The sequence below is a fragment of the Oncorhynchus mykiss genome, chromosome 12, assembly GCF_013265735.2.
Source record: "Oncorhynchus mykiss isolate Arlee chromosome 12, USDA_OmykA_1.1, whole genome shotgun sequence".
NCBI lineage: Eukaryota > Metazoa > Chordata > Actinopteri > Salmoniformes > Salmonidae > Oncorhynchus > Oncorhynchus mykiss.
This window is the reverse complement of record NC_048576.1, coordinates 40923625-40938488: the sequence shown is the minus strand read 5'-3', so window position 1 is coordinate 40938488 and position 14864 is coordinate 40923625. Positions and strand designations below refer to the sequence as shown.

Sequence of the window (14864 nt, the reverse complement as noted above, 5' to 3'; positions counted from 1 at the left end):
CCGACTTGCCAAAACTATAGTTTGTTAACAAGACATTTGTGGAGTGTTTGAAAAACAAGTTTTAATGACTCCAACCTAAGTTTATGTAAACTTCCGACTTCAACTGTATGTGCCTGCATAAGGTAATTCTGAATACCAACTACTGAGAAGTGCATAGAAAAGGCATACATTTCCTAAATCTGAATCGGCCCTGTAGTTTGGAGACAGAGCTTGCTCTTGATATGCTCCTCAAACCACAAAATGTGCTTAATGGACTGTGTAATGGCTCGAAAAACCTGAGGCCATGCATTCAATGTTAAGCATCACATTTTATGTCTCTTTATACATGTCTCTTCATGCATGAAAAATAAAAATAAAATAAGGAAGAATGAAAAACAACACACACACCGGTTACTTTGAACATTAATATATTTTCTTTTTTATTAAGACAAGAACTCATTTTTTTTTTGTAAAAATGTCTATTAATGAACCAATACAAAATGTGTATGGGAATGTGAATATCTTTTTTCTTCATTAATACACATTAACATTGCCCAAGTAGACCTACAGCAGAAAGACAAAAAATAATAAATGAAGACAATGAATTGATAAACAACCGAACGTCCTGGGAGGAAAACCAAACATGAGAGACGTGTTTAAATTGATAGTTGCACAGCCACAGCTGAGTGTATTCTGTTCCTGTGTCATTTTAACAAACTGATACATTATGAACTATGTCTATACAAAGTCATACTTAAACACATATTACACAGTTCACTGGATATTTAAGAAAATACATAAAACATGTACAGCTTAAATGCAAAAAAACAACAAAAAAAACACCAGTTGTCTCTTGATCTAAAATCATTAGCGTTTTTTTTAATCAATTTGTGGTGGGGCCTAGACTTTGCATTCTACCTGAGATGCAATCACACCATTCAATGCACATGAACCTGAGACCAGTGGTGTAAAGTACTTTAGTAAAAATACTTTAAAGTACTACCAAGTCGTTTTTTGGGTATCTATCATTTACTTTGTTATTTATATTTTTACTTCCCTACATTCCTAAAGAAAAGCATGTACTTTTTACTCCATACATTTTCTCTGACACCCAAAAGTACTAGTTACATTTTGAATGCTTAGCAGGACAGGAAGATGGTCCAATTCACGCACTTATCAAGAGAACATCCCTGGCATCCCTACTGCCTCTGATCTGACGGACTTACTAAACACAAATGCTTCGTTTGTAAATTATGTGTTGGAGTATGCCCCTGGCTATCAGCAAACAAAAAAAACAAGAAAATTGTTCTGCCTGGTTTACTTAATTTAAGGAATTTGAAATGATTTATACTTTTACTTTTGATTCTTAATATAGTTAAAACCAAATACTTTTAGACTTTTACTCAAGTAGTATTTTACTGGCTTTTCACTTTCACTTTTACTTGACTCATTTTCTAATATGGTATCTTTGATTTGACTAAAGTATGACAATTGGGTACTTTTTCCACCACCGCCTGAGACAGGAATTAACAAAAGAATGTAAAAAGTAATTTGATAAAATAACACGGTCAGACTACCAAGTTAACAGTACCTTGAGTCACAAAGGGGCATTTCATGAGAAAAATAAAACAGATAACACCTAGGAAAAAGAAGTGACAAAAAACATTCTATACCTTTCTGGACTTTTCACATCCATCCAAATAGTTGTCCATCATTGAATTATATTTCAGTCTTCATATCACCGGTGTTAAGTAGGTGCTCATACAAATTAACATTTATTTCATGTCAACTATGCTCGAGATGCATACTTTCCACAATATACTCCTGTTTCCTATTGGTTCTGAAAGTGGTCCCCATTCCAAACCACAACACACATAAGTAAAAGGTTAAAAAGCATAAACAAACATATATATCGACCCAGTCCACACAGCGGTGAGTACATTTAATAAAATCTCCACCTACAGAGAGAGTGAATAGATGTGTTCACTTGGTAAGAACATACTTTTTTAGGTCCAGTTTTGAATGGAAGCCACCACACTTTTTACCGAAGCAAAATAATGCTCAATGTTAAATACAAGTCACACAACCTCAATCTAAACGATGGTAACATTCTCTCTGTTGTTTGTTCCGTTTAAACAACAGAGGGAATCCAAAATGTTTCATATGATGTCACAGTCTAAAATGAAGCATTTAAACGAGTCAGGAAGCCACCGCTGTCCTGATAAACAAACAGCATTGTCGTCGTGGTACAGTGTTAAATCAGTGATAGCTCCTTTTCCAATATATCATATTTGGAATATATGTCAAATCAAACATGAAAGCAACTTCACCTCTTCAAACTCATTGTCATATCAACCACCTCAGCAGGACAGTAACTACATTGAACAGCAATGCTGACTGTGGTGATGTAGAAATGAAATGAAAAGTAATAGATAACAAAAAATGACTTTTGGCATTCCCCAATTCTCCCCCACTGGCCCTTTCAACATGGTCTCATCTTAAAGCTTAGGCAGGTCATTCACAAAGAAAGAAAAGAGAAATGGTGCACACATACATGCAATGTGGTGTTGACTGACTGTTTTGGCAAGTGAAAATTGTTGCATCATGACAAGACCATGTACAGTCCAGAGGCTAGAAGTGTGATGGTAGTGGCATAAGGCCGTCTCCAGTGGTAATTCCTAGTGACACACACGCTCCTCAACTGTTATCACCCATTCAGGAGTGTTGTACAGTATGAAGTGACAAAACCCACAACAAACAGCTTGTGATAATCATAAAAACCACAAAATGATTCTGTCATGAAATTCCACTGGGATGTAAAAAATATTTCCTGGCACGTGTTTATGTATAATACATTGGTGTAAATGTATTGGCTGGACATAGTTTGTATATTGTTGGAACTACTGAACTTGTCTTGAAATCATATCCCTTGTAAAAATGTCTTAGATACAATGATTGTATGTTCTTTGCTCAGAAGCTATGTATCCCCTATTTTTCACCATCTCCTTCAAAATCCTATACCCCTTTTACAGCTCTAGTTCTAATTTTACACACAAAGCTGGAAAAATACAACTAAATGTGTGATTTACCTGTTCAGTATATACCAACATGAAGGTAGTATCACTTTATTAATGCAGTAAGTACCTCACAACCTAGATTGATATCTCTCTTATAATGAGAATATTCATCTTTGATAATCAACATTATAGTTTGGAGATGTCTTCCGGTCATTTCGCATCGAAATGAATCCTATCCGTGTTACATAGTTTGTTTTTCCCCCTAACTATATTACAGCTTGGCTAAACTGAGGCATCTTGATTTAGAGACAAAGGGTGAGTACAACACCAAGGAAATCATTAAAAACAAATTATTTTTGTCAGATTCAAAAATCTGAATGAGAGAGGATGTAAAACCCCAAAATGTCATCACAAAAACAGAAATAAATGCCTGCCGGGGGATTGCGGTTCCATTCAGTGGAACAGAACAAAAACATCATTGTACAGAGAATAAAAGGTGAAAATAATGAATTGAAAATGCCTCTAAGTTCAGCATAGCGAGGGTGAAATAATGTGCCTTCTACTTTCCTTATTCCAAATTGTGGCAATCTTTTAAATGCACTGGCATATCTAATTTGAAAAACAAATTGAAGAGACAGAGGAAGGAATACAAGTGATCCACGGTGATGAGGAATTGGCCCCGATACAAAGAAAACAAGGACAGTTTTCGAGACCAATTGTCCTCTACTGTCTTCCTTTAGATTATATTTCTGTGTGTTTGTGTTTTGAAGAGGGGGGAGGGGGCACAATGTTATTTATGGGTAATAATATTTTTCTTATATTCATTTTTCGAATATGATACGTAAAGCGTTGGATGTGTTTTGGAGCTTTCAAAAGGTTTTGAAAAAAAGAAAGGTGGTGGTTGAGACCTGGCCTGCTCACAGTATAGTGGAAATAGGGTTCTTATGAGCTTTTGGTATGCAGGAGAGTACGTGTGTGCGAACACAGTGGGAGAGATGAACAGAGCCGCTGTGTAATTTTACCCTCATAGGAAAGCCAACAGCACAATGATAATGAAGAGAGTGGAAGAGGGAGGGTGGGGAGCAACAGGGCATGTTGATGGGGGGGAAATAAAGAATGAATAGAAAATAAATTCAGAACAAGGCACAGAATTTTCTGCAAATGGTTGAACTAAACAAAATTCGTACCAGCAGTTTTGGGAGGTGTCGCATGGTGACGCTCTCTTCTACAGTGATTTCTGGCAACCCCTGAACCCCCCACCCTTACCAAAAACCTCCCCTCCCCATATTTTCACCTTATACACACAAAACCTTTCCTCCTCAGCTGCAGAGACTGGACAATACATTGTTCAATCCCGGGCAATCACCCCTAAAACCAACCTACCCAACCTAATCCAACCAATTCTCAAACCCCAAGCAACCCCCCCTCCCCCCAACCCAAAGACAGCGTGGTGTTCCACAGAAGACAGTATTGGGGCCCTGTGATTTCTATATGTAGTACTCCTTCTTCTCGTCCGAGTTGTTGTGGCCCCCCTCTGCGTTGATAATGGCTGTGTCTGCATCTGCTGCATCGTCGGCTCCTTTAGCTTCATGCGTGAAGTAGGTACCTGAAGGGGGGGATGATAAAAATGGACACTTCATTGCTAAGCTCCTGAATTCCTACTCAAGTTTCCTTGACATTAAGAAGCAAATCATTGAACCAAAACAAACCATGAGGTTAATTGTAGAATATTTGAACTCATTATTAAAATATAATCATTTTAAACTCATAATCATGTCCGTTGGCACACCAACACAAACTCTAATGGAAACTGTAACTTAAAAGTTATATATCAGCTGCTAAGTTTTTAATTCTTGTAGGTCAATTATTTATTTGCCACTGTAAACCATTAAACAAATATTTTTTTTGTCATTTTTTGTTAATCCTTGCCTAGTTAAATAAAGGTTAAAAAACTCTATGTTGGCATTCTTTGATTGGCATTCAAGATTCGCACATGGATATACAGATTCTGCTTCAGCTCTACTCACAACTTCAAATTAACCTTGCCAAGTTCACCGAACGAGTAGGAATGAGCAATCCACTTCAAACTTCATTTCTGACAGGGATTATTCACATCCCAACAGTGTTGGGCCTGATAATGAAGGCGATAGCCCAGATCAAATGGAGAAGGGCAGGGAGTAATTTAGAATCAAAACCAAAAGCATGGGCTGCACTCCAAAGACCACCCCTTCAAAAGTACAGTTGCCATAAAAGAGAAAAAATCTGATTGGGCTCAGGCGGTATGGTAGAATTCTTAAAACAGTGTTCAGGGGGGAGAGGGAAGTGGATTTTTTGAAAGCCCAGGACAATATTAGTATGATACTGAGTAAACAAAAACATGACATTATAGTGTGTCTGTGTACTTTTTAACCTCGTGATTCCACAGAGGTGCTTCTATAGATACAAAACAAAAGGGTTTGTCACACACCTTTGTGTCTTGCAAAGTACCGTCCCAAAATGATGAGTAGACAGAGCATGGCAAAGACAACCACAGCCACCACTCCTCCAATGACTGCATGGTCGACCGCTCTCGGTGCTCCCTCTCCAGCTCTGGAATCTGTAAGGACAGTAACAGAAACAGCTTTTAGAGAATCCACAAACAGTGCATGGTAATGGAGGACATCACACCCACTTTGGTGGATTAAAGATCTCCAAAGAAATAATGATAACATTAATCCTTAAAAGTATATTGTCAGCTACTCCAGCCTAAAATACACAAATGCTGTTTGCAGTTGGAAAAAAGGGTAAAATGAGAATTGTGAAAACATTTATAAAATCACAGCAATAAAGGCCATGAAGTAAAATGTATATTTTATATTCCAGCTTCAGCCAGGAGCCGCCAGCCAGCCAGGAGCCGCCAGCCAGCCAGGAGCCGCCAGAGCTGTCAGCCAGCCAGGAGCCGCCAGAGCCGTCAGCCAGTCCGGAGCTGCCTCTCAGTCCGGAGCTGCCCCTCAGTCCGGAGCTGCCCCTCAGTCCGGAGCTGCCCCTCAGTCCAGAGGCGCTCCTCAGCCCAGTGGGGCCTTTAATTAGGGTCTTAGACCCAAGGTCGGAGGCGCGGGTCGCCACTCTAAAGAGGCCCTTGAAGAGTGAAATGACTATGGTGGAGTGGGGTCCACATCCCGCGCCAGAGCCCGCCACCACGGCCAGATGCCTACCCAGACCCTCCCCTATAGGTTTAGGTTTTGCGGCCGGAGTCCGCACCATAGGGGGGGAGTACTGTCACACTCTGACCATTATTTGCATTGTTTGTTTCTATGTTTTGTTTGGTCATTGTGTGATATGAGTGGGCATTCTATGTTGCATGTCTAGTTAGTCTGTTTCTATGTGTTTTGGCCTGATATGGTTCTCAATCAGTGGCAGGTGTTTGTCGTTGTCTCTGATTGGGAACCATATTTAGGTAGCCTGTTTTGTATTGTGGTTCGTGGGTTATTGTCTGTGATGTTGCATGTTAGCACTCAGTTTCTATAGCGGCCACGTTCGTCTGGTTAGTTTGTTTTGTTTGTTTAGTGTACTTCGTGTTTTTTCGTCTATAATTAAAAGTATGTATTCACACCACGCTGCGCTTTGGTCTCCTCAATACGACGATCGTGACACATAGCATGTTATCCAATTTACAGTAAGAGCATGCATAACTCTACTGTGGTTGGCCATTTAACTGAATGGCAGAAGAAGATAGTGGAACATTTAAACATGATTTATGAAGTGATACGGGTGGTTCTCAACTTCAATCTACCAGAGCAAGCACCGCTGTTCAAATAAATCTGGACCCTGCCCTGTCTCCAGTCAGAGCTATTGAAATACATTTAGCCTGCAACGACTAAAAGTGCAGTTTCTAGGCAATTTTTTTTGAAAGATTTATACCAGTCTGGCCTGAAGAACAAGGCAGGCCTCAGAGGCTCCAAACCGTAATGATATGTGAAGGTTATTGATCATGTGTAGGGATCCATGACAACCAAAAGTTAATGGCGGTTTGTGGACTTGATTGGTTCTTCACGGCGCAAAGGAGGAAAATCTTTCATCAATAGCTCACACTCTGCTAGGAAATGATTTTGGGTGAGAGAATAGGAGACCGGGGGCTTTCGACAAGACCTTACGTCATTGAGAGAGGGAAAAGTTTCAGATTCAATGAGGGATTATATATTTGTAAAAGTGAGGCTTTGGTAATAGCCTATGCCATATCACAGCTACATTCCTGTATACTGTATATCAAAGACTAACCGATTCGATTTTGTCATTCCGGGTGTTTAATTCCAGACCTATGTATGTTTACAGGTGCATCATCTTCAAAGAGCTATCCCGAAAAGATAGGAAGGCTAGAGGGAATGGAGAAGGAAGGAAAACTGAACACCCATCCTGTTTCCAATCGACTCACATCCACCGCACTCATCGCTAGCCTGAATCCCAGCTTAAGGAATTACTTGTTGGACTTGCCACAATTTATTAAAGGATAACGAAGAGAGAGAGAAGCCCATGCTGTTGGGCAACATGGCCACCCTCTTCCTTACCCAACTCACCTCATAAACAACTCACTGGTAATACTGGGGGGAGAGAACGCCACAGTCACAGTGCTACCTGCCAAACGCAGCCAAACATTACTTGATAACCCTAATAGGTTATTTTGACTTCAGATTTCCCTTTTCCGCGCTGGGCAGATTCAATTAAAGTCTGCAGAAATCCTTCTGACACTTAATTCGCTCTTGTCAGGGAGGGAGGTAAAGACGTGCGCTAACACACTTTCCTATTAAGATGTTAATGTGGACTTGGGCTACGCCAGTCCGTCAGGCTGGGGGATAAACAGAGGCCTATGGAAATGTCAGGGAATTTTGCTCTCTCCCCTCCCCCTGAATAAAATTACTTCCTTTTTCTGTACTGGATGAGGGACTGGTGGATGAGGGAGAAGAGGAGGTACTGGGTCCATGGTGGGTTTGACATCCCACTCAGTGCTTGACTCTAATTAACATAAACTGACAAATGAACGGGGCTCGCGGAACCGACTGTCGTATCCCATCCTACATCGGGAGTGATCTGACCCCCAGTTGACCCCCACCCCTTCTTCGTCATCTCTGTCGGCCAAACCTGCCTTGCCAGACTCAGTGCAGCGACTGTAGACAAATGACAGGGGGCTAGGGAACACAGGCAACACAAATCTGACTGTAGATTGGAGTTTATGATGGATTGCAGCGAAGGGCGTCACTCAGGTCATAACGCAATCAGAAGAGGGGGAAATTGTAATTTGATAAAAAATTCCACTGTGAACCAACATTGTTGCATTGTGTAATTTTAGAGAGGGCCAGATGGTTTGGAAATGAGTTGCTTCACTCTCATAACACAAACCAATGAACGCCTAATCTCATCCAGCCCATTCTGCCCCAGGAATATTCAATAATTCACAGAGAATTGGCATGGTAATGTAAACCCCTGAAATGTCCCTCCATCCAAATTGACTGCAATGAGTCACTTAATTATACATATTGCATGGTGCTTATAGATGAGTCATTACCACCAACAACAATCCTTGTTAAACACTTAGGATTTAATGGTATCAAACTGGAGCAACGGAGCATCCGTACCTTTCTATACTTCAAACAGATATTGCCGTTAACAAAAATATAACAAGGTGTATATTTCCAGTTGATTGACCCAAAAATCTTTAGGCAGATTAACCCTCCATCATGTGGATTAAGACCAAGACTTTATTCAATCAAAAACGGGTATAAAATAGTTTTCAGGGTGAGGCAACACAACAATTCCTCATGTGTTGCATGCTGGAAATTATATCCGGTTAACTTTTTTGTCTCACACAGTGCACCTGGTTTAAAATGAATCCAACTGTGCATTCTCGCAGCACAACAAATTGTTGTTATGTCCAACCTAGAAACACCTGGTTCATGTTTTGTCTGAACAGGGCCCGAGTGTAAATGTCAGTAAAACAAAATGCTTTTGAGGCCGAAGTGCCAGCACCCAGTGAGAACAGCTAGGTACTCAGATCTCTTTATCCTCCATCACCCATCTTCTCCACAGGTGCCCCCCCCCCCCCCCCCCCCCCCCCCCCCCCCCCCCCCCCCCCCCCCCCCCCCCGTGGAGAGGGGAGATTGTTACAGACATGGCGAGATGGCACATTGGTGCTACCAGACGGCAGGTAATCAGGGGCGGACGTATTTCTCCATCCCCGGGCCTGGGGTGTTCACCAGAGTACTACCCAGATGCTGGAGCCCCCCAAGGCAACACACTAGGCCTTTTCACTCTGCATTGTTCTTATCCTCAGGATATCCATCTTAACCCTGGGCTAAGCTTTAGACCTGGGCTAAGGATTCACACTTCTATTCCAAAGCACTGGGCTTACGGACAAACACACATTCTATCTCTGCCAAGTGACCAATGTTAAGCAATTTATTTACACATTATTTCCTCTTGCTACTAGCCTTTTATTTTCAACAGTGATGGTTTGAATAAACCTTGCTGTCTGCCGGTCTGACCACAGAAACAACGCTTCACTTTTGACATATGATATTGCCCCTGTACAGCAAATGCTGTGCATGGACGAGACAAACTTCTCTGATCCAGCCGAAATCATGCAACAATAATATTATCATGGATATCCGATTAAATGTCAATAGAAAAGCTATGAAAACAGATGAAAATGAAGCATTTGCTGCCCTTCTAGCTGGAGAGTTTGTGGCTTTCAGTTGGCTAGCTAAGTGAGATGGTAGCCAGCCTGCAGAGCTATCATTTTTGTTAGCCATAGGTTTTTGCATGGATAAGTATTTGGTTTCCTTGTCAATGATTTGTCCTCAGATGGGAGTACTATAAATGTACTTATTAAAATACCTTTGCAGAATGCACCACATGCATCACAAGCATATGCAAATTAAGTTAAAGTACAGCTTTTGTGATTGGACAGTGAAAATTATATGCGTTGTTCTTGACCCCATTTCACACGGGCTATTTTGGCACCATGTTTCTGCGGCTGCAGTACACTGCAGTATAACTGCAGTTAAAGTGCAGTATAACTGCAGTATGTGGCAAATACTAAAGCCAAAATAACACCATTTGTTTTACAGTGGTAATTTTGCAGTGTAACTGCAGTTAGAGTGCAGTATAAATCAAACTTTATTTGTCACATGCGCCGAATACAACAAGTGTAGACTTTACTGTGAAATGCTTACTTACAAGCCCTTAACCAACAATGCAGTTCAATAAGAGTTAAGAACATATTTACCATGTAGACTCAAATAAAAAGTAATAATAAAAAGTAACACAATAAGAATAACTAGGCTATATACAGGGGGCACCGATACCGAGTAAGCGTGCGGGGGTACAGGTTAGTTGATGTAATTTGAACATGTAGGTGCGGGTGAAGTGACTATGCATAGATAATAAACAGCGAGGAGCAGCCTGGTGGCGATTTTATTAATTGTTCAGGAGTCTTATGGCTTGAGGGTAGAAGCTGTTGAGGAGCCTTTTGGTCCTAGACTTGGCGCTCCGGTACCGCTTGCCGTGCGGTAGCAGAGAAAAAAGTCTATAACTTGGGTGATTGGAGTCTCTGACAATTTTATGGGCTTTTCTCTGAAACCGCCTATTTTATAGGTCCTGGATGGCAGGAAGCTTGACCCCAGTAATGTACTGGGCCGTTCGCACTACCCTTTATATCGCCTTACGGTCAGATACTGAGCAGTTGCCATACCAGGCGGTGATGCAACCGGTCAGGATGCTCTCGATGGAGCAGCTGGAGAAAATTTTAAGGATCTGGGGACCCATGCCAAATCTTTTAATTCTCCTGATAGGGAAAAGGTTTTGTCGTGTCCCCTTCACAACTGTCTTGGTATGTTTGGACCATGATAGTTCTTTGGTGACGTGGACACCAAGGAACTTGCAACTCTCGACCCGCTCCACTACAGCCCCGTTGATGTTAATGGGGGCTTGTTTGGCCTGCCTTTTCCTGTAGTCCACGATCAGCTCCTTCATCTTGCTCACATTGAGGGAGAGGTTGTTGTCCTGGTACCACACTGCCAGTAGGCCGTCTCATCGTTGTCGGTGATCAGGCCTACCACTGTTGTGTCATCAGCAAACTTAATGATGGTGTTGGAATCGTGTTTGGCACGCAGTCGTGGGTGAACAGGGAATACAGGAGGGGACTAAGTCCACACCCCTGAGGGGCCCCAGTGTTAATGATCAGCGTGGCAGATGTGTTGTTGCCTACTCTTACCACTTGGGGGCTGCCCGTCAGGAAGTCCAGGATCCAGGGTGGGCTAAGGTGCAGTGTAAACGTGCCTACTATGGGCCAACCTGGTGGGCCAGCCTGGTTACGCCACTTCGATACAGCTATGACTGGAAGTGACTTTTTGGAACAGGTTAGGAGAGCATTTTGGCTAACCATAAGACTTTTCCTAACCTTAATCTAATTATTTTAATCTGCTACATTAATTATCCTAACCTACTGCCTAAGTTCTCCTAAGCTGCTACCAAAGTCACGTCCAGTTGTAGCTGTATCGAAGTGTATGAGTGAGTGTTGTGAGTGTTTTTAGGGAATCTCGGAAGGCCTGTCTCAAGCTCAACTAATCTCATGCATGTGTAACCGATGTGAAATGGCTAGCTAGTTTGCGGGGTGTGCGCTAATAGCGTTTCAATTGGTGACGTCACTCGCGCTGAGAGCTTGAAGTAGTTGTTCAGAGGGTCCCTGGTTCAAGCACAGGTAGGGGGCCGAAGCTATACTGTTACACATGACGAGGGAAAGTGTCTGAGGTGGAAAGTTAGAATTGCATGCACATATACAGGAAAAGCTAAAAACAGGCCTCAAAAGCAGAATGATTTAATTGAATACTGTTTACAATTATATCCAGAAAGGTGATATCTTATTGTGAACTGTACAAAGAAAGTGTTGAATAGATGGGAGCAAAATGAGTGAAAGTGAAGAATGAAAATTTGCATCCACCAACTTTTGCTTTTAGAAACATCTATGTAAATCTAAAGACAAGGATTATTTTCAGCTGCCAGAAAACAACACTCAACCCAAGGAAAGGTGATGTATTGATTTCAGAGAACCGTTCTCTCCTTTGTATGGAGAAAATGGTAGACAGAACGCCAATAGGGTAGTCTCTAGATCTCCATCAGACAACAACTGAAACTATAAACTTGAGTAGAAAACATCCAAGTGACATTTAATTCTGGGTTTTCAAAGTCCAAGACAAAGACCTAAGGAGAAAGAAGAATAGGTCCCAACAAAGCACTGTGTGAATACAGGACCTTGGGGTTGAAGTGAAATACCAGTGTGAACACAGTCTTGATGAGGGGAAGGAAAGGATGACTCTCAGGGGGTGTCCATCTACAGACCTCAGTGGGAGTGCTGTCATGCGGGGTTACTCTCAAACACGCTTTCCTGATAGAGTTGGTGACCGGCCCCTATAGGAAGTCACCCGCGGACAATGGAGTCACGTTTACACTCGCTGAGGGCTGGTTAGCTTGAGAGGGTCGAGGCACTCTGCCGTCCACACCTTTTGTAACCCGAGACACATCCTCCAACACTCAGAGAGGAAAACACAGACGTGATGGAGTCTCAAGCGTTTTGCTGCTGTGATGTGGCGACGTGTCGTGTGTGAGTAGCAGCACCTTCCTGAGGTGTTCAACAACTTGGGATTATTTTGGACCAAAAACACAGCCAAAGAAGGAGCGTTCTTTTGAGATTGGTCCCCTCACGCTTTTTCCAGCGGGACACCGTGGGGTAATTTCCCTCCCTCTCTCTCTCTTGATCTATCCATCTATCTTGTCAGTGGGAAAGAAGAGAAAACAGAAGAGTCTATGTCTATACTGTTTGCTGAGAATGTATTGTACCCAGTCACCCACACATCCCTGTGGTTTCTTTACAGTCTAGGTTCTGATCTAGCCCAACACACTCCAATTTACCACCAAACAACTTGAATGACAAACGCCCAAGCTATATACTAGAGTCCCACAGGGATCTGACTCTGTCCTCCCTGCTCTCCTTTCCCCCCGCATTCTCTTTCTCTCCATGACTGTTTTGCTAAGCGTCGCCAGAGGATAGAGAGGGTGAGTGTTTCCAGCCCTCTCCCAGTTGTTTGCTGTTTATGTGGAGAGATAGTGTTGGTTTTCTCTCCACCACCCCCATCCATCCCCGCTCTTGTGAGTGGAGCCTGTAGCCACACTTGATCTTGCTCTCAGAGTCAATTACTTGGCTTCCTTGGGATAAGGCTGCTGTTGTTTTTCAGCATCCGGGATCGGGGCGCTCATTGTCAAGTTCTAATAACTTTCTCAAATGAAGCACACGATAGCAATAGGCCTCGATGCTATCCTCTGGTGGACAATTAAAATGGTATTCAGTCTGGCTTATCGCCATCTCTTCTTGTTTTGTTGCCTTTTGACATTTAGGACGCACACACAAACACACTCATATGAACTCTTTCAGTAAATCTCCACCAGGTATTTCAAACACATTAGCCGAGCCAATTTAATGAGCATCGCTCACTGAAACCAAGGATACTTTAAGTGTTTCCTTGAAAATATCCTCTCTGTTTCAATATGCAAAATTTGTGAATTACCGAGCCAATATCTAGAAAGGCCCTCCAATAGTTTTTCAGCCTGCTTTATTTTTCAATGCTTATGGTAAACTGTTGCAACATAAATAAATCCCAATCTGAGGTCACTAACTCTCTTGGTCCATAGACTACTCTAAAGTCTATAGTGATCCATACAATGAGGTAGCCTATATTTGCCATTTGTATGAACTATTCTAGAAAGGCTAGAGGCTAGCTTAAAGAGACATAGGCCTAGATTAAATCTGGGCTGTGGAAGATCCACGTTATAGCGTGATTGACATTTAAAGGTAATTTCCCGATTGAGGAGCTGACATATTTGCCGTGCGTGAGAGTGAATTTCTGTGAATTTGACTCTCTAATGAATGGTAAGTGTATGTGAATGTACCCAAGTGAGTGTGCTTGTGTTTTTCTAAGTCTCTGACTGAGTCTGTAAATATATGATTACATTTGTTGCTTTCTGTGGTATGGAAACTGCGTGCCCGATCATGGTGGTGTGTCGCTCTGGACTGTCATCCGCTGAGGTCTGTATGTGTGAATAATGAGAAGAAATAAGGAGGACATGCCATTTTCAGCTTTAATATCTCATGATTAGGCCCTAATTAGACAGCTCCACAAGGAGGCAAAGCACGGCAACAGGCCATCTTGGGCTCTGCTGGAGTGTGTGGCTGTGGTAGTGTCCACAGGGCAAAACACGTGTACAAGTGAGTGTATGTTGTACTACTAGATCATAACTCTGAAGTATGTTGTGTCAATCTTGTATATCACATAGGCGCAATGGTAATACTACATGGCAGCATGTTGATATATGTGTGCTATCCTTCTAAACGTCACACTTAAGGAGGTCTTATACGTTGAAGGTATAAGGTATGAAGGTCAGTGTTTTTACCAAACATCAATGTGCCGATAGAGGTTGAGGACTTGTGAAAAAACTAACTCACCGAGAAAATGTTTTGTTTCAATTTTAACTCGCATGGTGGTTGTCTTGGCATTAAAAAGTGTGCATCACAAGTCCAGTGTCATTTTATTCATTGTTTTCTCTCAGGTGCCACTTTTAAGATGGATGTGAATTTCCATCATTCCCATACATATTAAATGAAACATTTGACTACTTTTATCCCTAAACACATAACGCTTGTACATTGTAATTTCAGAAAATGTCCATAGCGCAGTGCCTTCAGAAAGTATTCATACTCCTTGCCTTATTCCACATTTTGTTGTGTTACAGCATAAATTCAAAATGCATTAGACATTTTTTTTAAATCGCCCATCTACACACAAT

At 41.8% G+C, this 14864-nt stretch overlaps 1 protein-coding gene across 5 annotated transcripts in view; it reads right to left on the bottom strand.

Annotated features, from left to right (window-relative positions):
• Positions 1 to 390: 390 nt before the first annotated feature.
• cadm1a (cell adhesion molecule 1a) overlaps positions 391 to 14864 on the bottom strand; it is a 426941-nt gene continuing 412467 nt past the window's right edge. For all 5 annotated transcript variants that reach the window (XM_036937590.1, XM_036937591.1, XM_036937592.1 and 2 more), the window contains 2 exons: positions 5464 to 5592; positions 391 to 4602 (listed from right to left, as the gene is read on the bottom strand). In XM_036937590.1, coding sequence (XP_036793485.1) covers positions 4484 to 4602; positions 5464 to 5592 — 248 coding nt within the window. In that variant the 3' untranslated portion in view covers positions 391 to 4483. The remainder of the gene's footprint in view (positions 4603 to 5463; positions 5593 to 14864) is intronic.